The sequence below is a fragment of the Xenopus laevis genome, chromosome 6L (assembly GCF_017654675.1).
Source record: "Xenopus laevis strain J_2021 chromosome 6L, Xenopus_laevis_v10.1, whole genome shotgun sequence".
In the NCBI taxonomy this organism is placed as follows: domain Eukaryota; kingdom Metazoa; phylum Chordata; class Amphibia; order Anura; family Pipidae; genus Xenopus; species Xenopus laevis.
The window spans coordinates 142626071-142650809 of NC_054381.1; the positions used below are offsets into that span (position 1 = coordinate 142626071).

Consider the following 24739-nt stretch of genomic DNA (forward strand, 5'->3'; position numbering starts at 1 on the left):
ATTTCAGCAGTCTGGTTGCTAGGGTCCAAATGAGTTACCATGCATTGATTTGAATAAGAGACTGGAATATGAATATGAGATGGCCTGAATAGAAATATGAGTAGTAAAAAAAAAAAAATTGCCTTACACAGCATTTGTTTTTAGATAGGGTCAGTGGTCGCATTTGAAAATCAGAAGAAGAAGTCAAATAATGAAGGCCAATTAAAAAGTTTCTTAGAATTAGCCATTCTATAACATACTAAAAGTTAAATTAAAGGTGAGCCACTCCTTTAAAGTAAGTAGGGGCTTAGAAAATGTTTTTTTTAGAACATTTTCGACATGAATACAGCACTTTGTAGCAGTATTTGATCTATTTATGAGGGTGGGTTTGGGGAGGTAACAGAGTCTATATGAGTATAAATGTAATTTTATTTGCATAGCACCACAAAATGTTTTATTGCCTAGGCCAGAAATTACGTGAATCCGCCTCAGTCCTTGCAAAACAACGCCTGTGGCACATTAGTCTTGCTACTTTAGATGTCTGTGTTTCAGAATCCCTACTAATTCAAGCTGCATTCTGAAAGAATAGTTTAGTTCTAATTAGGTTGCATATCTCTGGGAGGAAGGTCATTACAGTTTTTGGTAAGAGAAGATAAGTGAAATAAATGCGCGCCTCATTCGTGGAATGTGAAGTAGTTGCATGCGGCAGGCCAGTGCTCTAACGCCTCAAGAAAGCAGCACTTTTTATAGCAGTCACACACACACACATATATATATATATATATACATACTTCACAAAGAATTCGCACTCTCGGGGCATATAAAATAAAATAATGATTTATTAATAGAACTTCAATCTGACGTTTCGGCCCTATCCAAGGCCTTTCTCAAAGAAAGTTTATGTCCACTATCCCTTCTCTTCATTCTGTCTTCATGCAGCAGTTGGGTGTCAGATATTCATTGACAGTTAGATCCAATATATCTTATAGGGGAGCTTCCTTTCCTAGCAGATGTATTAGAGCTCACTCAAATAACAGTACAAACAAAATCTAAAAAATAACTGCCTTTTGCACACATTCTGCATGTAGAGAGACATGGAGGGACATTCACTAAGAATCGTAGTTGCGCTGGCGTCCACTTCGCCGCACTTCGCCAGGCGTATTTTCGCCAGAGCTCCACAAATTCACTAAAATCCGAAGTTGCGCTCAGGGGTAACGTAGAGTTGCGAAGTTGCGCTAGCGTTAATTCGCCTACTACGCCAATTTTCAAGGGAAGTATTCGTAGCAGCACTACACAAGCCTGGGAAACCTTCAAAACATCAAATAAAATTTTTATTTTGCCCTACACATGTGCCCACTGTATAGTTAAGGTGCCATGAGTTAGGAAATGTAGGGGGAAGGAGGGTAGCCCCAAAAATTTTTTTGATCTTTTTCAACCTATCACCCATAAAAAATGAAAAAACGCCAGTGTTTTTTGGGAAATTTTTAAACTTTTTTTGAAGCAATCCCTATCTACTCTATTGCGCTTCGCCTGGTCTGAGGTGGTAAAGGAAGTCTGGCGTAAAAGGTAGCGTTCAGAATCATTCGCGCGTTAGTGAATTTGCGTAGTTACGTCCGTTGCACAAATTCGCCAGGTGTAAGGGTGCGAAGTAACACTAGCGAATTTACGCCAGCGTTCGTTAGTGAATCGTCGACTTAACGAAAATGCCCAACGCTAGCGAATTCACGTGAATTTGCCCCATAATGTCTAGTGATTTTAATAGAGTGAGCTCTATACATCTTCTAAGCCCCCCTATAAGATATATTAGATCCAACTGTCAATTAATATCTGACACCCAACTCCTGCATGAAAGTAGAATGAACAGAAACAGATGATGAGAAAGTAATAGTGATGAAGATGAACTTGATTATTTCAGAAACAGTACATCATTTTTAATTGATTGTATTTAGAAAGTTTCTTATTTCAGTATGCTGAAGCTTATATAAAATTTTAATTTTCGCTATAGTTTCCCTTTAACATCTTAACTGCCTAAGACTGTAGAATTTATGGCCGACAGTTCTCACTTGCAACTGCCTAAATAAATGGGTGAAACACCCAAACTATAGTAAAATAATTTCTTCAACTTTTTCTAGGGTTTATATTTTGAAGAATGGGCTCTGCACATCCACCTGTGTTGCCCTTAGCTTTCATAGTTCGAAATATCCACAACCCAGTTTTTGGTGTGAATGGGCAAAGCGCACTTGTGTTTAAAGAATAGGGTGTATGAGCACACTGACCACCAGAAATGACACCAATCAGACAAGAGTACAATCTCTTTTGTAATTGAAGTGATATATTCTGTACTTCTCTTCCGTAAGGGACATTGGGATAGCCATAGAGAATAGACTTGTCAGGTGAACAAAACCCAATGTAAATTCTCTTGTCTCTCCAGTGATAAGAACAAACGGAGAACAAAGACTGTGAAGAAAACCTTAGAGCCCAAATGGAACCAAACATTCATGTATTCTCCGGTTCATCGGAGGGAATTTCGTGAAAGAATGTTGGAAGTAACACTTTGGGATCAAGCACGGGTTCGAGAAGAAGAGAGTGAATTTTTAGGAGAGGTATGCATTCATTTTTAGGCACTCTAGTGTGGTTTGTGAAATCTTTGCTTTTCCTATCCGTGTATAACTTGAGAGACAATATAATTTGTAAAATTCTGGTAGAGAACCAACCTGTAGACACTCAGAGATGAAGAATCATCATCAATTGTACTAAAACCTACTGCATATTCCAATGGTGATCACAAAGCAGTCAACCTAAATTGATTTATTTCTTTCTGATGGATCCCTTGGATAAATTAGCTTGGGAACGAGTTTTCCATCAATACCCTGTTTGGATTTTCTGCTGCTCTAATGGGGTTACATGAATAAGCAACAATGTAGAGTCAAAGCTTATTCTCTGCTGCTGCATTAAAACTAAAGTGCTACCCTCACCTCAGTGTCCATGTGTCCATTGCCTTTCTCTTTTTATCATTTTACAGATTCTAATTGAATTAGAAACTGCACTATTAGATGATGAGCCACATTGGTACAAGTTACAGACGCACGATGTGTCTTCATTGCCACTTCCACACCCATCCCCGTTCATGCAAAGGAGGCAGCTGCATGGCGAGAGCCCAACCCGGAGGTTGCAAAGTAGGTGTCTGTTTGTTGGTCTGTTACTGTTTTCTTAGGTCTCAGGAGTTACATAAAAGTTACATAAAAGTTACATAAAAGGAGGCAATAGAAGAAGGTAAACCAGGTGCCACTCAAATGATAAAAGATGCACGTTTTGTGACCAGTCAATGCAGCCACACTGCACTTGTTTAATACAATGTTAATACAAGGTTTACGTCTCCAGATGGATTAAAGGGATACTGTCATGGGAAAACATGTTTTTTTTCAAAACACATCAGTTAATAGTGCAGAATTCTGCACTGAAATCCATTTCTCAAAAGAACAAACAGATTTTTTTAATTTTGAAATCTGACATGGGGCTAGAAATATTGTCAGTTTCCCAGCTGCCCCCAGTCATGTGACTTGTGCTCTGATAAACTTCAGTCACTCTTTACTGCTGTACTGCAAGTTGGAGTGATGTCATCCTCTCCCTTTCCCCCGCCAGCAGCCTAACAACAGAACAATTGGAAAGTAACCAGATAACAGCTCCCTCACACAATTTTACAGCTGCCTGGTAGATATAAGAACAGCACTCAATAGTAAAAATCCAAGTCCTACTGTTACACATTCAGTTAAGCTGGCCATAGACGCAAAGATCCGATCGTACAAATCAACGTACGATCGGACTTTCCCATCTCCCAACCTGCCACTAACAGAAGTAGTAAGAACAGATCAGCCGATGTTCTGCCCCTGACAGCAATCATACGGAAGTTATGTCCGACAAAGCTAGTGACAGTCTCCCACTGAAAATCGTACAATCGGCAATACACGCAGAGATATTATCAGCAGCCGACAGAAATTTTCTAACCTGTCCGATCAACCAAACGACCGATCTCCGCCGGACGAAAAATGTCGGGACTCTCCACACACGACCCAAATATCGTACGAATCCTCGATTCGTATGATCGGATCTTTGCATCTAAGGCCAGCTTAACATTGAGTAGGAGAAAGAACAGCCTGCCAGAAAGCAGTTCCATCCTAAAGTGCTGGCTCTTTCTGAAAGCACATGACCAGGCAAAATGACCTGAGATGGCGCCAACACACCAATATTACAACAAAAAAAATACACTTGCTGGTTCAGTAAAGAAATTTTATATTGTATAGTGAATTATTTGCAGTGTAAATAGTGCAATTTAGAAATCAAAACTACACCGTAGAAATCATGACAGAATCCCTTTAACAATGAATTATCGGTTTACCGTGATTTAAGGGAGTTATTCACTTTTAAATTAACGAAGGAAATAATTTTAAAAAAGAACGGATTATTGGCATAAAATTGAGTCTATGGGAGATGGCCTTCCCTTAATTCAGAGCTTTCTGCATAACTGGTTACTGGATAATGGATAAATGGGTTTTTACTTAAATTTCTGTTTAACCCAATGCCTCCTCCATCCTGGTTGTCACAGTTTTATTTGTTGCTATTTGTCATTGGCTGGGTGCAGGTTATTCCATTAATATTTTTTTTTTAATTTTAATAACCTAAATTTTTTTAAAAAAATTGACATTTTGAAAATTTGTAAACATTTTTTAAAACTTTTGTTTGAGTGTTTTAAAGGGGTGGTTCACATTTATGTAAACTTTTCATATGTTATAGAATGGCTAATTCTAAGCAAATTTTCAATTGGTCTTCATTCTTTCTTTTTTTATAGTTTTTGAATGATTTGCCTTCTTCTAAATCTTACCAGCATTGAAATTGGGGTCACTGACCCATCTAAAAACAAATGCTCTTTATAAATGTATTGTTATTGCTACTTTTGTATTCCAGTCTCTCTCATTCAAATCAATGCATGGGGTAATTTGGTAACCAGATTTCTGAAAATGCAAACTGCTGACTAACTCAAACCCCCTATTAATGAAAAATGAAAAGCAATCATAAATTCTCAGAATTTCACTCTCTACATCATACTAAATGGTAATTTAAAGGTGAACAACCCCTTCAATCACAACAGCATATTCCTAATTTCAATCTAATATAATTAAAAAAAATTTAAAAAAACTATAGAAAATAAAGTCTATTTTTAAAGCCATTGATGTTTAACATAATAAACTTCATTTGTAGGTGAACGTTTAAGGTAAACCCCTATGAAAATAACTAGGGATGCACCGAATCTACTATTTTGGATTTGGCCGAACCCCCGAATCCTTCAAGAAAGATTCGGCTGAATACCGAACTGAATCTGAATCCTAATTTGCATATGCAAATTAGGGGTGGGAAGAGGAGAACATTTTTACTTCCTTGTTTTGTGACAAAAAGTCAAGTGATTTCCCTCCCTGCTCCTAATTTGCATATGCAAATTCAGATTAGGATCGACCAGGCAGAAGGATTCAGCCGAATCCGAATCCTGCTGAAAAAGGCCGAATCCTGAACCGAATCCTGGATTTGGTGCATCCCTAAAAATAATCAACAACATATAAAGAGAAAAAACTTGTTTTTTTTAATATAACTGTAAAATACTTTGTTATGCTATTTTTTTCCTTTTTTCGGAAGCATCACACAGTTACTCATTCTGCATGATAAGCGTATGGAATGCATGGTTTGTGCTTCTGACTTGGTTTAATACTTTCAATGAAACTCGGCAATTTGTAATATTTAAGTTGTTTTACAAATCTGCTTCATTGATGGATAAACTTTTGTACAAAAATTGTTTTCATTTTTTATCACTTGGGACTGGTCTGAAAATAAGCAGATTTGGTGCTTTGGTATTCCGGGAAGTGATGCCAGTGAAGTACTTTCATGCACCTTAAAGTGAACTCACCCTGTTTTTTTTAACAACGAGGCACCTGCTAGCTGTTACAGTAAGTGCAGCTTATTTTCCCTTGTAGATGGTTCCGCAGAGAAGCGCCTGAATGTGCTGTAATAGATCTTACAAACCAGAAGGGATTTTAGGTCTCTTTCCAAGAAAGACATTTATACTTCCAGTGGGACTATGCGTAGACTTTATTTTCCAAGAAAATTATGTTCAACGGTGTTTAAGATTATCAGCGAGAGAGTGAAACTGTACCCAAGCAAAATGGTTTTCAGGGCAATACCCATGAGTCCAGGCCGTCTTCAGCATGCAGATGCGAGTAATTATCTTACGTGTTCACAATAATCTCAGCCACATCAAATACTGTATATTATACAACTATGGGAACAGTTAATCTAAATTATTGGGACTTGGGGTTTTCCAAATAAGGAATCTTTCTGTAAATTGGAGCACCATTCCTTAAATATAAAACATTTACACACAAAGTTTGTTTTTTATATCGGTATGAATTTATCCTTTAGTTGCCCTATTTCAAAGCTTTCTGGATAATGGGTATCATAATAACAGATCCCATATCTGTATATGGGATAACGCCCACTGCAGTAGGTTTTAAAAATATTAGATATAACAGATGTCCATGTAGGCCACAGGCCAATAGTCTCTGTAAAATGTGTGCAGCTCCAAGGAGACTTCTGCTATGTTTAATCATGTTCAGTTGGAGGTGAACTGTCGTGCACAGGTATGGGACTGACTTGTTATCCAAAATGCTCGGGATCTGGGGTTTCCGGATAAGAGATCTTTCCATAATTTGGATCTCCATACCTTAAGTCTACTAAAAATAATTTTAACATTAAATAAACCCAATAGGCTGGTTTTGCTTCCAATAAGGATTAATTATATCTTAGTTGGGATCAAGTACAAAGTACTGTTTTAGTATTACAGGTATGGGACCTGTTATCCAGAATGCTTGGGACCTGGGATTTTCCGGATAATGGATCTTTCCGTAATTTGGGTCTTCATGCCTTAAGTCTACTAGAAATTCATTTAAACATTAAATAAACCCAATAGGCTGGTTTTGCTTTCAATTAGGATTAATTATATCTTAGTTGGGATCAAGTACAAGCTACTGTTTTATTATTACACAGAAAAATTTGGATTATTTGGATAACATGGAGTCTATGGGAGACAGCCATTCCATAATTCGGAGCTTTCTGGATATCGGGTTTCCGGATAAGGGATCCTATACCTGTACAGAGAAAAATGAAATAATTTTTTTAAAAAATTTGAATTATTTGATTAAAATGGAGTTAATGGGAGACGGCCATTGTCAGAGCTTTCTGGATAATTGGTTTCTGGATAACAGATCCCATATTGGTTACGGTGTTGCACAAATGAATCACAATATTTATTAGATGTTCACGTTTATTTGAAGTTGGGGGATCGTCTGAACCTAATCGAAGACTTGTAAGGCAATTTTTGGAGCCTGTTGTTTGAAGTATGTAACTCAGCATCTTCTACACCCAACTCGCTCTGGAATATATTGTACTGACGTTGCCCTGGACTTACGATTTCCAGCCGCAGAGCTGGTGTATGATCACATCTATAAAATAAGTTTGTACATCACTGGCCACTTACCAGAATTAACAAAGCACCACTATTATGCCACTCTCATGGTTTAATCGCCCACCCTGCGTGTTTGTTTTTCCACAATGTTTGCCCCATGACATCACTTCATATTAATATTTGTTTTTTCAGATAAAGGCTCATATTCATATAATTCAGGTAAAAAAATCCAGCATGCAGAATAAACCCATAATGCATGACTGCATATGCACAATTTGGTGTTTTACGAATGACGTCAAGGCCTCCAACAGTTTGTGCATATGTTCTGTGTGACAAACCCTAATTCCCCATAGCTAAACTTGCTTGCTTAGCTACTACAACTTACACCTGCGCTACACTGATTATTGCATCTAATATAAAAGGGATTAGGAAATATCAATGCTGCTTCTGTATGAATATCCAGAACATGAACCGTAGGGGGGAGGGGGCAATGATGCTAAGGTTTACATTGCATACGCAAAATTGATGCAATTAGCCTGTAATGGCACCACTATAAATCTATGTATGGTAATAAATATAAGGAAAATAGTAATAAGGTGAGGAGATATACTCACAGTTCACCCCAGTCCATGGGTGCATAATACATAGCAGAGATCAAAAATTGGAAGTTATTTCTCCAAAAATAATAACCATAATATAGTTAAAAGTTCAATCCATTTATTGGGACATACAGAAGAAGGCCTAATGCGTTTCGTGCTTGTTGGGGCACTTACAGCTTATGAGTAAGTGCCCCAACTGGCACAAAACACATCAGGCTTTCTCCTTTATGTCCCAATAAATGGATTGAATTTTTAGCTATAGTATCGTCATTATTTTTGGAGAAATAACTCACAATCTTCGATCTCTGCTTTACATTGCATACATTGGGGGTAATGTACAAGCAGACATAGGGGCAAATTCACTAAAGGCCGGATTTTCGACCTTCGAAGACTTCACTACACTCAGTGCCACTTTGCCAGGCACAATTATGCTACCACTATGCTAATTCACTAAAATACAAAGTTGCGTCTCGGCAGCCGAACGCTGGTGAAGTTTTGATAGCGTTAATTCGTCAGCGCAAGCATTTCATAGCAAACTTTCTCTAACATTAGTTTCTGCCTAGCAAAACTTCATTAGTACACTCACGCTTAGGTCAATTTGAATAGGGCAGGTACATATAGGTCATATAGACGTCTTTATTAGAGATGTTGGTGCAAATGCTTGAAGTGGCCATTTATTATTAAAAATGTCCAAGGAAGCAAAATAAAGACAAAACAGATCCTCTAATGTCCTAGACATGAGCCCATTGTTTAATAGTTAGAACTTTGGAAGGCAATCCCACTTTAAAATATGAAAATACGAGTTTTTCTAATTCAAATAAAATTCTATTCAAGTTTTTCTTCTAATCGAATTTGATTCGAGTTTTCGAGTCGATCAAATTCATCTGAGCTGAGAATATTCGATTTTATTAAAAAATTTCAAATTGGTCGAATTTCGAGTTTATGGGAGTTTTAAAAAACTCACATGACTTCGAAATTCGACCCTTGCTAAATGTGCCTCAAAGTGTAGATGGTGGCCTGCTAAATTGTACCAGTGAGAACAAGCAGAACAATTAGAGCATGTCAACAACTGACTATTTTGGAATATCCCGTGGCTTTTGATAGCACTAAAGTTCAGAGTATCGGCGTTAAACATACATTGTCATATATATCAAGCCAAAGCTGAAAAAGTTATAGATAAATATGATTACCCTAGTCTTACGTTAGTAAATAGTCATTATGTCCCCAAATGTTCCAGCAGAACTGTGCTTAATACCTGTGTAACCTATGTAAACCGCAGGGAACTTGCCCTGCCAAGGAGAGCAGTGACTGTCCATGTCTGATAGAAAGACAAATAGGAAGATAATAGTATATCCATTGTTTATCCTCTTGTCATTGACATTACCAATAGAGAGAGGGTAAAGTTTTGCCTAATCAAGTAATCCATAGGAATCTATAAGCAGAAGGCATTTACCTATTAGAATAAACTGTGTTGTTGGTTGGTAAGGTTTACTAGACCTGGTGCCAACTTAAAGTGGACCTGTCACCCAGACACAAAAATCTGTATAATAAAAGTCCTTTTTAAATTAAACATGAAATCCAATTTCTATGTTTTATTAAAGCATTCATAGCTGTTGTAAGCTCATTTAAAAATCTCCTCTGTCAATCAAATATTGGCTGCCCCTCCTCTATGACAATGGCATAGAGGCGGGGCAGAGAATTATTTTCACTTTCCATTCAGCACTTACTAGATGTCACTGCTCTCCACACATTCCCCTGTTCTCTTAACAATTTAATGGTGTAGCCAGGGCATGGGGATGGACATCAGGTCCCCCATTCTGGGCACAAACAAGATTCTGAGATGATACAAGACTTGCCTTAATAACAGTGTCCACAAAATGGTTGCTGCCTGCTTGCTATAATTTTGAAATCCCAGACTGAAGGAAACAAGATTCAAATAATTTATATTGTGTAATTAAAGTTCATTTTGCTTGACTAATGTGATAAAATAGGATTTTGAATAGTTTATTTCGGTGATGGGTCCCCTTTAATATATCCTTCCAGTGGCATTTAAGTCCGGAAGTGAAATTTACTACCATTGAAGTAATAAAGTAAGTAAACATTAAGGGGCCTTTTTATTATGCTGTGTAAAATGAAATTTGCAGGAAAAACAGTGTAAAATAAATGGTGTGTGATATTTTGCACCATGCAAACGCCAGATTTTCCACCGTTATTTTCCACTGTTTCCGACCATTGTAAGTAAGTTCTGGTTAGGGATGCACCAAATTCACTATTATGGATTCAGCCGAATCCTTAGCGAAAGATTCGGACAAATACCGAATCCTAATTTGCATATGCAAATTAGGGTTTGGAAGGGGGAAACATTTTTTAGTTCCTTGTTTTGTGACAAAAAGTCACGAGATTTCCCTTCCTACCCCTTATTTGCATATGCAAATTAGAATTCAGATTCCGTTCGGCCGGGCAGAAGGATTCCGCAGAATCCGAATCTTGCTGAAAAAGGCCGAATCCTGGCCGAATCCCGAACCTAATCCTGGATTCGGTGCATCCCTAGTTCTGGTGCAAGCTGATTAAAGAAAAAGTTCTGCCGATTTTTTACACGGCGATGAATTATTCTGCCGTTTTTTACACCACATAATAAATCTCCCCCTAAGAGCGTCTATATTTTTCCCCTTTCTTCTGAATCAGCAGGTGTTCATTGAAGGAACAAACCTGATGGGAAAATGTATTTTTGTCCAGCCCAACTGCACATAAATGTGATACTTCCCGCAGTGTCCGCATGCCCATAACTCGCAGCAGTGATATAAACGGAATCTATAGCAACAAAGCTATTAATGGGAACTACTCATTATTCCAAGGTCAATCAGCTGTTTTTGATGGCTTCACACTTGAGGGATTCTTTACAGCTGTAATAATTCAGTAAAGTAGATAATTGCGTGTGAATATCTGCTTCCTCGCATTGCTAGCCTTGCATAAAACCAGAGGGACAATAGTTGGTAATCGGGTAACACATCCATGAAGTATGTCTAGGACTCTAGGTGAATATACAAAGAGTGGAAATGCACATGCTGCACACACAACATAATCCTGCAGTGTTATAATGTGGAGCTGCTCAATGAAGTTTGCAATAACAGGCGTGAAAGGTGACCCTACTAATCTCTTCTAGTTTATCCTCCTTCCCTTGTCTATTCCCTGAAGCTCTAGTTCTTAGTAATGTAACCCTTTGTTTTTGGGTTGTTTTTTTTTTTTGCCTCTTTTCTCAACTTGGCTCAAGGGGCATTTAGTATATATACATATATGGCAATGGCAAGTTGTGCAATTGACTGTTTCTGATTTCCAGGATCCAAGAGGATAAGCGACAGCGAAGTGTCTGACTATGACTGTGATGATGGCGTTGGGGTTGTGTCAGGTAGATCATCGTTGTCAGTTCTAAATCTCATCATGTAGCAGCTGCCCCATGTTAAACACAGGGACTGTTACCAAAAATGGAAATAATGAAAACATTTCTGGTGTTAATATCCCTTTATATACTGTAGACTGCACGGTTGAGGTGCAGCACTTTAGTAATCCATGAGTAAATTTGTTTGTCCCCTCTGGCCCTATCCTATAAGGATAGAGAGCCCTGTTAATGGACTGATGTTCTAATTAGCTTTTTCTTTATCAATAATATGAATAAGGAGGACGTGCTTTCTGTTGCTTCTTCTATTGATACCATCATTTACTAAATGGTGCAACACCAACATGATGATGACTTGGATTTCTCTAGACAGACACATGCAACTTCAGATAACTTTTCGTTGCCCAAAACATGGTTTTATTTAGTATAACTGTCCTCTTGTTGAATTCTGAAAGCTCATTATTCATCATTTTTCAGATTTTCGGCATAATGGGCGTGACCTACAGAGTTCAACGTTATCTGTTCCAGAACAAGTAATGTCATCCAATCACTGTTCCCGGACTGGGTCCCCGCATGTAGACAGTATAGGAAGAACGAGGTCGTGGTCTACCAGTGTTCCTCCTCCGCAAAGGTATTGTTACCAACACTGACCATAATGCACATTTTAGGGTTGAAATTGGTTTGTGAGCAGTGTTACTCTCTTACCATCGGCTCTGTGAAAGAAATAATGAGAATAGCGCTTTGATTATCAAGGGCCTCTCATTATAATCATGCAAATTGAACAAAATGCTTTTGGAATTTAAAGCGAGGTCATGGTTAAGAACCCATAAAAAGTGACTAATTTTCCCACCCAAGTTTTATTCAATACGTTGTAAACAAAAACATAAATAAAGGGATTATAGGGTGAATCAAGGTAACTTTACAGGGCATAACTATATATTGTGTCTGTTAAGTTGCCGCTGCTTGTTATAAAGCGTTTTTTTCTATCACTTCAACCAGAGGGATATTTCTAAGTTACTGTATGTAGTTTAATTAGGTTAAAAAAAAATAGTTAAAATAGATAAAGTTCAACCCTTCCATATGACAGATAACTCATAAATGTATGCATAGCTACTGATACACATACATATGTGGAGATCCCTGTACAGGAAAACTAAGCATAACCAGCTTTTAAAAGGATACTGTCATGGGAAAAAAAATTTTTTTTCAAAATGAATCAGTTAATAGTGCTGCTCCAGCAGAATTCTGCACTGAAATCCATTTCTCAAAAGAGCAAACAGATTTTTTTATATTCAATTTTGAAATCTGACATGGGGCTAGACATATTGTCAATTTCCCAGCTGCCCTAAGTCATGTGACATGTTCTCTGACAAACTTCAATCACTCTTTACTGCTGTACTGCAAGTTGGAGTGATATCACCCCCCCCCCCCCAGCAGCCAAACAAAAGAACAATGGGAAGGTAACCAGATAACAGCTCCCTAACACAAGATAACAGCTGACTGGTAGATCTAAGAACAACACTCAATAGTAAAAACCCATGTCTCACTGAGACACACTCAGTTACATTGAGAAGGAAAAACAGCAGCCTGCCAGAAAGCATTTCTCTCCTAAAGTGCAGGCACAAGTCACATAACCAGGGGCAGCTGGGAAATTGACAAAATATCTAGCCACATGTCAGATTTCAAAATTGAATATAAAAAAATCTGTTTGCTCTTTTGAGAAATGGATTTCAGTGCAGAATTCTGCTGGAGTAGCACTATTGACTGATGCGTTTTGAAAAAAACGTGTTTTCTGATGACAGGATCCCTTTAAGCAATTGTGATACATTCTTTGTAGATGTCTATTTTTTATGCAATTGTGAATTTGTTTTCTTTAAAGAAGAACCAAACCCCCCTTCATCGAAAACCCCCGCCCCCTTCCCCCCATTGGCCCCCTTCCCTGCTTTCTCACTCCATAGTACCTTACATGAAAAAGTGTCCCTGGCATTAACATTGGCATATTCATGCAGCGGAGCTCTTGGGCGCCATCTTCAGTATCTTCAGGTCCTCTTCTTTTCCTTTGGCAGTCTTCAGAGCTTTCCAGCGCATGTGCGAAAAAAAACTCTGTGTCGGCGATCATTTCTGCGAGGAAACTGATACTGAAGATGGCGCCCAAGAGCTCCGCTGCGCTACTCTGCATGAATATGCCTATGTTAATGCCAGGGACACTTTTTCTTTTTTTGTAAAGGGAGAAAAAAAGGAACATTTTTGACTAAAGGGGATTTGTTCTCCTTTAAGACTTTAGTCCTCATTTATATTGCAGTGTGTTCTATTCTCTGTTCAGCCATCTTTAATCTTTTGTCTAAACAAGGCCCACCCTTATTATTGTGTTCAATCGAGCCCTGCATAACCCATATTCACGAGCTGAACAACCTGAAAAATGAAACTGAGATACTGTATTTTTGAAGTAACGGTATCTAGTTATGTTCCTACACCATGCAGGAATTGTAAAAGTGCTGGCTATGTTAACATTATCTATAAATGTATTAAGGGAATTTCAGTTTCTTGGTGTAGAATATATGGCACCAGCATAAAGATAATATTGTGCTGACGCTTTAGGTTCTACATTCCGTGATTCTGTTTGATCTATGCCCTGTGTTCACTGGCAACATGCTGTGTGGATATATCAGCAACCCCCGGGCAAAAGGTTTATTGCTTATTTTAATAACACAATTCTCAAGACTTCCATAATTTCTCTGCTTTTGTAGCTCCCTATGAAAGCTGTTTCTCTTCATGTAGGTACATCTGTTAATGTCAGACACATAAATATTTAGGAGCTAATGCCCTCTAACTTACAGGCTTCCCTTTCTTCCAGTAGGAATTTGGAACAGGGACCGAGAGGGACAAGGTCTGGCCCTGCACAATACAATACCATGGGCAGAGTGGAAAGGCATCGAGTATTAGAAAACCACTACTCCCCAGACAGAGACAGGTAACTAAACCAAACAGCTCTTCAGTTGAATAGGGAGGCTCAGCAGTTCATACAGACATATAGATGACAGATAAACTTTATATCCCAAAAAAAATAAAGGAATGATGTAGCATGAAATACTATGTGTTACATTTATTGTGTATATGCTCATTCAGGGGAGGGCTTGAGTGTTTCGTGCACTTCTGCCAAACATTCGGGTGCTTATCAGTGGGGCCCAGAATGGTATAACATTTGTTGAGGTTCAGGGCAGCCTTTGAAAAACAAGTACAGAATAAAATCTGCCTACCATCGTATTTTATCTTTTTCCATTGCCATGAATCTCTGAATTGGTTATAGAACCTTAATCACGCTGGAGATGCGACAGCATTATTTAAAGGGGTTGTTCACCTTCCAAACACTTTTTTCAATTTAGTTGTTTTTAGATTGTTCCCTAGAAATAATGACCTTTTCCAATTACTTTCCATTATTTATTTTTTAAGTTTTTTCCAAAATCTAAGTTTAAAGTTGAATGTTCCTGTCTCTGGTGTTTGAGTCTGACAGCTCAGTAATCCAGGTGCAGATTCTGAACTGTTACAATTTTGCAACATTTAGTTGATACATTTCTCAGCAGCATCTCTGGAGTATTAGCAACAATTGTATCAATTCTAACAGCTGCCTGTAATGAAACCCAGAGATTCTGCTCAGCAGGGACAAAGTTAAGAAATGTATCAACTAAATGTATCAATTTAGAACAGTTTACAGGATCGGCGACCCCCCCTCCCAGAGCTGCTTCAGAAGGAGAGAAATGACACTTTATACTTCAATATTAGAAAAACCGTGACACATAGAAAATAGAAAGTCATTGGAAAAAGTCGTTATTTCTGGTGATCTATCTGATAACAACTAGTTGTTTGAAGGTGAACAACCCCTTTAAAGGAATTGTTTCATATAAAACTGGGTCAATAGATAGGCTGTGCAAAATAAAAAATGTTTCTAATATAGTTAGTTAGGCAAAAATGTAATATATAAAGGCTGGAGTGACTGGATGTGTAACATAATAGCCAGAACACTACTTCCTGCTTTACAGCTCTCTTGGTTTCCACTGATTGGTTACCAGGCAATAACCAATCAGACACTTGAGGGGGGGGGGCACATGGGTCATAACTGTTGCCTTTAAATCTGAGCTGAATGCTGAGGATCAATTGCAAACTCACTGAACACTTATGTTCCAAGTAGCCCCTCTTCAAGTAGCTGACTAACTCAGAGTTAGAGAGCTGAAAAGTAGAAGTAGTGTTCCTGCTATTATGTTACATATCCAGTCACTCCAGCCTTTATACTAGTGATGTGCAGGTCAGGATTTCCCCAACCCGCATACGACCCTAACCCGTCCTCCCTTAGCCCGCACCCACCCGCATCCGCGCTTCTGGGTTGCTTTTATAGATCCGCCGATTACATCATAAAAGGGGCGGAGCGAGCAGGTGCAGCATCTATAAAAGACGAACCCGGAAGCCGGCATTTGATGATGGCAGGCGGGGAGAGCAGGAGAAGAGCTCAACCCATACCCGCCCACCACCCGCAAAGAATCTATTTACCCAGTTTTTATTTTTACACTGAGCTGTTCCTTTAACCTTATTGCAGGAAAATGATGTTCCTAATATGTATAATGTGTATACTATATTATTGAAAGGTTGATAATGTTTACTTCTGTGAAATAATGATATGGAGAATTACAATATTTACTCCTCTCTAAGGCTCATAATAATGACACTGCATGGTTAACTACTATGAACTACTACAATATAACACCAGGTGCAGTCTATGAGAATCTGGGTTCTTAAGGTACATTGGTGTCACTGTTGTTTAAAGACAATACTTTTCAGAACCAGTACATGGAGAGAATATGCAGTGTTTTGTTGCAAAGACTTGATAAAGAAGGAAGGTCTCAAGCTCTTTTTTAATAGTATTAAAGAACTATAGCAGTTGAAGGGGTCGTTCACCTTTAGATTAACTTTAAGTATGATATAGATAGTGATGTTCTGAGACAATTTGCAATTGGTTTTAATTTTTTATTATATGTGTTTTTTTAGTTATTTTGCTTTTTATTCAGCAGCTCTCCAATTTGCAGTTTCAGCAGTCTGGTTGCTAGTGCCCAAATTACCCTAGCAACCATGCATTGATTTCAATAAGACTCTAGGATATGAATAGAACAGGGTCTGAATAGAAAGAAGATGAATAAAACGTAGCAATAACAATACATTTGTAGCCTTACAGAGCATTTGTTTTTAGATGGGGTCAGTGACCCCCAGGTAGGCAGAGTAGGCACGTGCCTAGGGTGCAAATCTGGGGGGGCACCAGGCACATACCATCCCTGCCTCCTACTCCTAGTCCGGTCCCCTCTTTCCTCACTCTCATTGCCGGCAGTGAGGGACCATGCACGCGCGCCAATTTACACTAGCCTATTTGGCGCAATGACGCCTGGCCCAGTGCCGGTGACCCCCATTTAAAAGTTGGAAACAGTCAGAAATAAGAGGCAAATAATTCAAAATATATGAGAAGACCAATTGAAAAGTTTAGAAATGGTCATACTACTTAAAGGTGAACCACCCCTTAAATGCAACACAATGTAATTTTTTTTAATTGCTTTGTAAGTTTTACAAATGATTATTCACTGTTCTTTCTAAAGAAGCAATAGCACATGTATTCAGCATGAGCTCAATGTGTACATATATGCTTGAGGGCACAAGCAGCAAGCTTGTTTATACAGTGTCTTTTCTGAATTATATTAATTTTAGGGCAAAATACTTTGAATTACAAGATCTATTTATTTGGCCTGTGTTATGTTTAGGTGTATAGTGACATTTTAACATTTGTCAAATGTTGATTTTCCAGGTCATAAGAGTAACTGTTGGTGTGACTAGTAAAAACTATTTCACTAAAGGTTTAGTTTCTCCTGGCAGAGCCTGCTGGGAGTTGTGGTTTAGCAGTAGCTGTAATCACTGATCATCTCTCCCCGGGGTACAGGCAACAGTCAATTTAAACTGTGAAGCAATTATTAATTTTGTTAGATTTCCAACTGGGAATTTATTTTGCTGTAAGAAATATATATTTTTAGTTATGACTTTTGTGGATATAAGTAATTATTTGCCTGGAAATAACCTTAGAGAACTGAATACAAGTTCACTCATTTACATACATTTAAAGTACAACTGACAGTGTAGCCAGAAGGTAACTTTCATTAACACTTTACTCTGATAACCATTCGAGAGAAGAGAAGAGATGATATTTTTGCTTTGAAATCAGGTTTTCCAAAAGGTTTACAGGAGACCAATTATAAGTGTTGAGTTTGTCTATAGCTACTATATACAGGTATGGGACCTGTTATCCAGATTGCTCAGGACCGGGGGTTTTCCGGATAACAGATCTTTCCGTAATTTCAATCTTTATGCCTTAAGTCTACTAGAAAATCATGTAAACATTAAATAAACCCAATAGGCTGGTTTTGCTTCCGATAAGGATTAATTATATCTTCGTTTGGATCAAGTACAATGGACTGTTTTATTATTACAGAGAAAAAGGAAACAATTTTTAAAAATTGTAATTATTTGAATAAAATGGAGTCTATGGGAGATGGACTTTCCGTAATTCAGAACTTTCTGGATAACGGGTTTATGGATAACAGATCCTATACCTGTACTGCATACAAGCCTGGGTCTCTGGAAACTGCATCAGGGAGGCCAGTCCCTACCAGCAACATGAAATGGCCTGAAAGAAGAATGGGTATAGAAAACAATATGAGGATATTAGAAGTTACCTCGGCGTTCCATACCTGTATGTTTTTATATGGTCATGAGACTCCTCGGTAACTTATAATATCCTTATATTTTACAAGAGGGGGTACTTTATTCACCATATAATTAACAGGAAATTAATGGGCTCTTGTGTTATTATATAGTGAATAAAGTACCCCTTCTTGTAAAATATAAGGATATTATAAGTTACCAATACAGGTCATGGAACTCCGAGGTAACTTCTAATATCCTAATATTTTGCAACTGGGGGTACTTTATTTATTATAATACACAAGTTTTAGTGAGTCATGTGACAGAAATGACATCAGAACTCACCGTTTATAACTGATGACATCAGAACTCACCGTTTATAAGGATATCATTTACAAGATATTCATGGCTTTTGTGTATTATATACTTATAATGAAGAACATGGGACTTTTGATCCTTAAAGGGAAGCTGTGATAGTTGCTTGTATAGGTTGTATAATACACAGGGGCTCGGTTATAAACACTGGGCACATTTTCCCATGGGCAGTAACCCAAAACAACCAATCAAGTGCTTGCTTTCATTGTTTAACCAGCAGCGGGGTGAAAAAAAGCCAATCTTCTATGGGTTGCTATGGGTTAATGCCCACGGGGAAGCTTGCTCAGTGTTTAATTATGAACCCCACTCAAAGTGCAATGAAATTGCTTGATTATCATCTTTGTTTTATCATGTCATTTCTCTTATTTTCTGCCACTGCTGCAGTCATTATCTCACTCTACCTCGCACCAGATTCAGTCAGTCCTTTGACCATCACCTAGCAGAGCCAAGGTATATTCTGTTTTGATGCCCTTTTTTTAGATAAGTGTGGAAATCCTGCCGTGTGTACACGTGGATATAGAACCTGCTCCCTCCGAAAAGATTGTGGATATTCTGCTGTATGTACATGGTAGAGTTAGACATTGTCTTCCTAAGAATAAGACATCTGCTGTGTTGATATCATGATGGACATGTTGCTTCTTTAAAGGGATCCTGCCATCGGAAAACATGTTTTTTTCAAAACGCATCAGTTAATAGTGCTACTCCAGCAGAATTCTGCACTGAAATCCATTTCTCATAAGAGCAAACAGATTTTTTTATATTCAATTTTGAAATCTGACATGGGGCTAGACATTTTGTCAATTTCCCAGCTGCCCCTGGTCATGTGACTTGTGCCTGGTATCTTGTGTTAGGGAGCTGTTATCTGGTTACCTTCCCATTGTTCTTTTGTTTGGCTGCTGGGGTGGGGGAGGGATGGGGTGATATCACTCCAACTTGCAGTACAGCAGTAAAGAGGGATTGAAGTTTATCAGAGCACAAGTCACATGACTTGGGGCAGCTGGAAAATTGACAATATGTCTAGCCTCATGTCAGATTTCAAAATTGAATATAAAAAAAAATCTGTTTGCTCTTTTGAGAAATGGATTTCAGTGCAGAATTCTGCTGGAGCAGCACTATTAACTGATTCATTTCGAAAAAAAATGTTTTTTTCCCATGACAGTATCCCTTTAAGATATGTGAAAGTTTTATGTGTAAATGTTAAATGCCCCTACTACTCCTTGAAGTGAGGTAAATTTACTGTGCATATATGTAGACATTACTCACTTAAAGAAAAGTGTGGAAATTATAGGGGCCATTTACTAAGCACAGGACAGGATACTTAGTGCAATAAACAGGAGCAATATATTTTACATAAACATGCCTTGTGTATGTACCCTTAGTAGGGATGCACAAAATCCAGGATTCGGTTCCATATTCATCCAGGATTCGGCCTTTTTCAGCAGAGTTCAGATGGGATGAACCGAATCATAATCCTAATTTGCATATGCAAATTAAGATTCGGATTCATTTGGTATTCGGCCAAATCTTTCATGAAGGATTCGGAGGTTTGGCCGAATTCCAAAATAGTGGATTCGGTGCATCCCTAACCCTTAGTGATAAATGGTGACATTTTGAAAGGCGTTTAGTTTAGAGAATTTACATGTCAGGCGTTCAAAATTGCTCCTTGTAATCCAGCATACCTCTACTCGTGTTAGCACCCCCGCAGGCTGGTCTGCCTGTCAAATTCAATTTAAATCAGTAGAGCAAAAGGTCGATGAGGTATCTCCCAAGCCATGAGTAAAAATTCCAAAAACTTTATTGCCAAGCTTGTATTAAAAACAATTAACAGATATCCTCATGAGACATATCTCCTAGACCAATGGTCTCCAACCAGTGGATCGTGAGTAACATGTTGCTCACCAACCCCTTGGATGTTGCTCCCAGTGGCCTCAAAGGCTGATTTTTGAATTTCTGGCTTGGAGGCAAGTTTTGGTTGTATAAAAACCATGTGTACTGTCAAACAGAGCCTCTTGTAGGCTGCCAGTCTACATAGGGGGCCACCAATAGTCAATCACAGCACTTATTTGGCACCCCATGAACTTTTTTCACGCTTCTGTTGCTCTCTAACTTTTTCTAATATTTAATGTGGCTCATGGGTAAAAAAGGTTGGGGATCCCTGTCCTAGACTATGACATATATGATAATACAGAGTTGATAATATATGGCATAAAGAATTTTTTTAATTTTTACTTGTGGCTTGGGAGACACCTCGTTGACCTTTTGTTCTACTGACATTTTGAAAGGAAAGTGTTGACATTGTGTTGTGTGTACATGTTGATGTAGACATTGGCCCCTTTAAAGTAAGTATTTGCCTTCTGAAGTGTGTTGATGTTGACATCATTTAGGGGCAGATTTATTATGGTTCGAATTATATATTTGTATTAAAATTTTCGAGTTGGATTTTTGGTCAATACTCACAAATACAAGTTGGGAATAATCCAAACTCGAATTCGAAATTTATCATACCTTGACCCTGGTAACAATTCAAATTCGACTGTTCACCACCTAAAACCTGTCAAGTTCATATATAAGTCAGTGCCAGAGGTCCAGTGACACATTTGAAGATGTTAATAGCTTTCCTGACATTCAAGTTTTTTCGGGGGAAAAAAACCCAATTTGAGTTTAGTCAAATCTGATTTGAATTTCGATTCGAGTTTTCGGGTCGTTGATATTAGTTAGATAGTTTTAGATATTCGATTTTTATCTTAAATAAGATACCATTCATATTTCGAGGTCATTCAAGTTTATTCGTATTTAAAAAACTCTAATATTCGTCCGTTGATAAATCTGCCCCTTAATGTTATAAAGGAGGTATGTCTGCAATTGTCTCATTTTAAGTGACGGAGATATCTGTACTGCTGTTGATGCACATGTGTATGCTTTCTTAAAACTAAATAATTGTGAGTAAATAAATAACACAAACCAGAAATCTGTAACCTGGGGATCTCTGTAACTTCCTCTGGAGTACAATATTGGGCATTCTCAACCAGTTAGAAGCAGTGGTTGCCAAACTTTTTCATTCAGGTCCAACCTTCGGTCAGGGCTCCACTTAGCTCATGAGTTACAGGTATAGGAAAATATTGGTCTATATGACATGCAATTATAGTGCCAATAATATCTAGCACATACAATCTGTAATGGACCTTCAAGCAGGACTTTCAGGACCATTTATTTGCTATGTAAACCCCACAATATTTATAGGGTTTGATAAAACCATATATATGTAATACATCTTCAGTTTGAAGTTGTTGCTCACAACCACTGGAGAGAAATATGTTTTGCCTCATTAACTTAAATTTTAAACTGCTTACCACTGTATAGTTCCATTTCCTTCCTTCCATCATCCATCAATGTCATTATGCCTATCTGGCACTCTCCCCATGGGTAAGCTTAGGTTGCCATGTGCATATTGTGTTCACCATCTCTGCCCATTTTTTGGCAGCAAGGATCACCCTATTTATCCTATCTTTTGTGAAGATGCAATACGCTTGCTGCGCTCCCGTAAGATGTGCCGCACTTATTCCGAGGGTGCATACAATGATCATGAGAGGTATACATGGTGTGGAGTGTCTACCCTCCCCATGCTCTGTCTTTTCATATATATGGTTAGCCATATATATGCAAACCTGTGAACTAAGAGAGTGGAGTGGATTGCATGCGTTTTCTCTTTATTGTATAGGAATGACTTACTGAACATATGAATAGCATAATGGGAATTTGTTCTTCTCAGGTATGAGAGAGTCCATTTAAAGCTCTTGTCACACATGGAGATGTTGTGTTGACTTTTCCTTAGAAGTTGGGCGGGGTAAAAAAAGAAACTGTAATTGCCTTCAAGCAAAATTCATTGGAAGGCTTACATGATGACCAGGAACAATCATGATGAAAACTTCCTATATGTCATAGAGCCCTATTGTCATGGTTCTTGCCTCTTTCTGAAGAGACCCTCCACATGTGCTCCTCCAGTGGTGGAGTTGGGATCCAGTGGCCTGGAACTAAAGAATTATAATGCATGGGTTTAAGCGATGAAAGGGAGAATCTAAAAGGCAACAGTGAAGTTTTATACTTTGTAACTGTAAGAAGTATTTTGGGTTCGTACCCTTCTCTGGCTAATATGGAATTTTTAGAATTCATGGGTCCCATAGTAGGGGGATAAAATTAAGGCTTTAAGTCAATCATAAGTCACTCCCTTAGTACTTCTGCAGTACAGATTGGATATATAGATGATAGATAGATGATAGATAGATAGATAGTTGATTTTATCGTCAGAATGCAAATGTTTTCCCAAAACTTGTGCCATTTTTTTCCATATTTAGGAGAACTAGACAGGAGAGACGAGTGCCTAATATTCATTGTGATGAAACTACCCCTTCTCCTGAAAGGTATTTTCCTCTGTAAATTAGAAATAGTTTTTGCTTTAGTCGATAGAGATGGTGTCCTACGGACTGTGTATGTCTTAGAAACTGAAATTGATGTAGTGCCAAAAGACCTGTAACTGATGTAGTATCTTAGAAACTGATGCAGTGTCATAGAGACTGTAACTGATGCAGTGTCATAGAGACTGTAACTGATGCAGTGTCATAGAGACTGTAACTGATGCAGTGTCGTAGAGACTGTAACTGATGCCGTGTCATAGAGACTGTAACTGATGCAGTGTCATAGAGACTGTAACTGATGCAGTGTCGTAGAGACTGTGACTGATGCAGTGTCATAGAGACTGTAACTGATACAGTGTTGTAGAGACTGTAAATGATGCAGTGTCATAGAGACTGTAACTGATGCAGTGTCATAGAGACTGAAACAGATGTTATTTCATACAGACGGTAACTGATGCAGTGTCATAGAGATTGTACCACTAAAATGCTCAAGTGAGCACAGGTGCCCATATCTGTTTAGATTGGAGATGGGACAATTACATAAATCAGGGTCCAACTTGGGTCCAGCCTACACACCCAGCATTAAGGACATTCTTATACCAAACAATTGTTAGATAATAAAGAGATGCAATTTACTTTATTTTGACATTACATAGTACACCACGGTGTTGTAGCCATCTATATAAACGGAGTGCTGTGGAGAGCTTGCTGGCCTCCCTGGAGGCCCGTATGCACTTTCTTCTCTGCCCTGAATCCCTGCACTGGAAAGATGAAAAATAAAAAGATAGTTCATAGTATTGGACCCAAGTACAACATTGTTATAATTTGTCATTATGTATATGTAGTGGCTGTGCTGTGTTGCAGTGTTTGGATTGTATGGCTCACAACAAACCCTCATATATTGTTGATAAAGCACAATTTCCAGCAGCTTCAGCCTGCAAGTTGCTAAGGTGCCACAGGTTATGTCTTCTGCTCTATATACAGGTATGGGATCTCTTATTAGCAATGCTCAGGACCTACTTTTGTCCAGAAAAGGCTTTTATTGCCAATATGGCACACCATGCCTTAATAATTTAAAAAAAAGTGTTTAAATAGCAAAAAAAAACAAAAGCATGGCTGCTGTGCCATGAGCATGCATTTACTATATGCTAGTTATAAAGCATTGTTTATTATGGTCAGGCAAGAATGAAAGTTTTATTTAAATACACTGTGGGAAATGGCATGGCTGGTTTTTCCAGTGCCTTCAAGATAACAGTTTCATGGATAAAAGATCCCATACCAGTAGCATTATGGCTTATATAAGCAGCATCTTTCTGTGTGATTTCCTGTTTATTTTGTAACACTTTTTATTTTAACTGCGTTGTAAAGGTTATACAATGGTGCCAGCTCCTGGGCAGACCATGTAGTCAATGGCTCAGCAGAACCACAGGGGTAAGTACAGTGCAGTGCCAACAGCTGTAGAACATGCAATAGTGTATACACCCTTAACCAAGGCTATTCTTGTGCTCTTCAACTGCTAGAATTCCCAGGATCCTCTCCTAGCCAGCGCTTTCCATTAAGTGACTTGATTGGTGCTGCAGTTCAGGACACAAGCTGGTAGCATAGTTTTTAGATGAACATAAGCCAATTTCTTTGTCTCTTGAGTGTGGTTGTTGTGTATATTTGTATATATAAAAGAAAAATGCACATATATCATTTGCTTTCTTCATTGTGCCCCCACTTTTTCCACATAACCACATCAACC

At 38.2% G+C, this 24739-nt stretch overlaps 1 protein-coding gene across 20 annotated transcripts in view; it reads left to right on the forward strand.

Moving 5' to 3' along the window:
- The window catches only part of LOC108719375 (regulating synaptic membrane exocytosis protein 2), a 360080-nt gene that overhangs the window by 236553 nt on the left and 98788 nt on the right, over positions 1–24739 (forward strand). For 7 of the 20 annotated variants that reach the window (XM_041566594.1, XM_041566597.1, XM_041566600.1 and 4 more), the window contains 5 exons: positions 2411–2582; positions 3002–3155; positions 11423–11491; positions 11957–12110; positions 14334–14450. In XM_041566594.1, coding sequence (XP_041422528.1) covers positions 2411–2582; positions 3002–3155; positions 11423–11491; positions 11957–12110; positions 14334–14450 — 666 coding nt within the window. Of the gene's footprint in view, positions 1–2410; positions 2583–3001; positions 3156–7678; positions 7706–11422; positions 11492–11956; positions 12111–14333; positions 14451–18967; positions 19034–22064; positions 22173–22935; positions 23002–24363; positions 24427–24739 lie in introns of all 20 variants that reach the window. The other 13 variants (XM_041566589.1, XM_041566591.1, XM_041566593.1 and 10 more) reach the window with 8 other exon arrangements.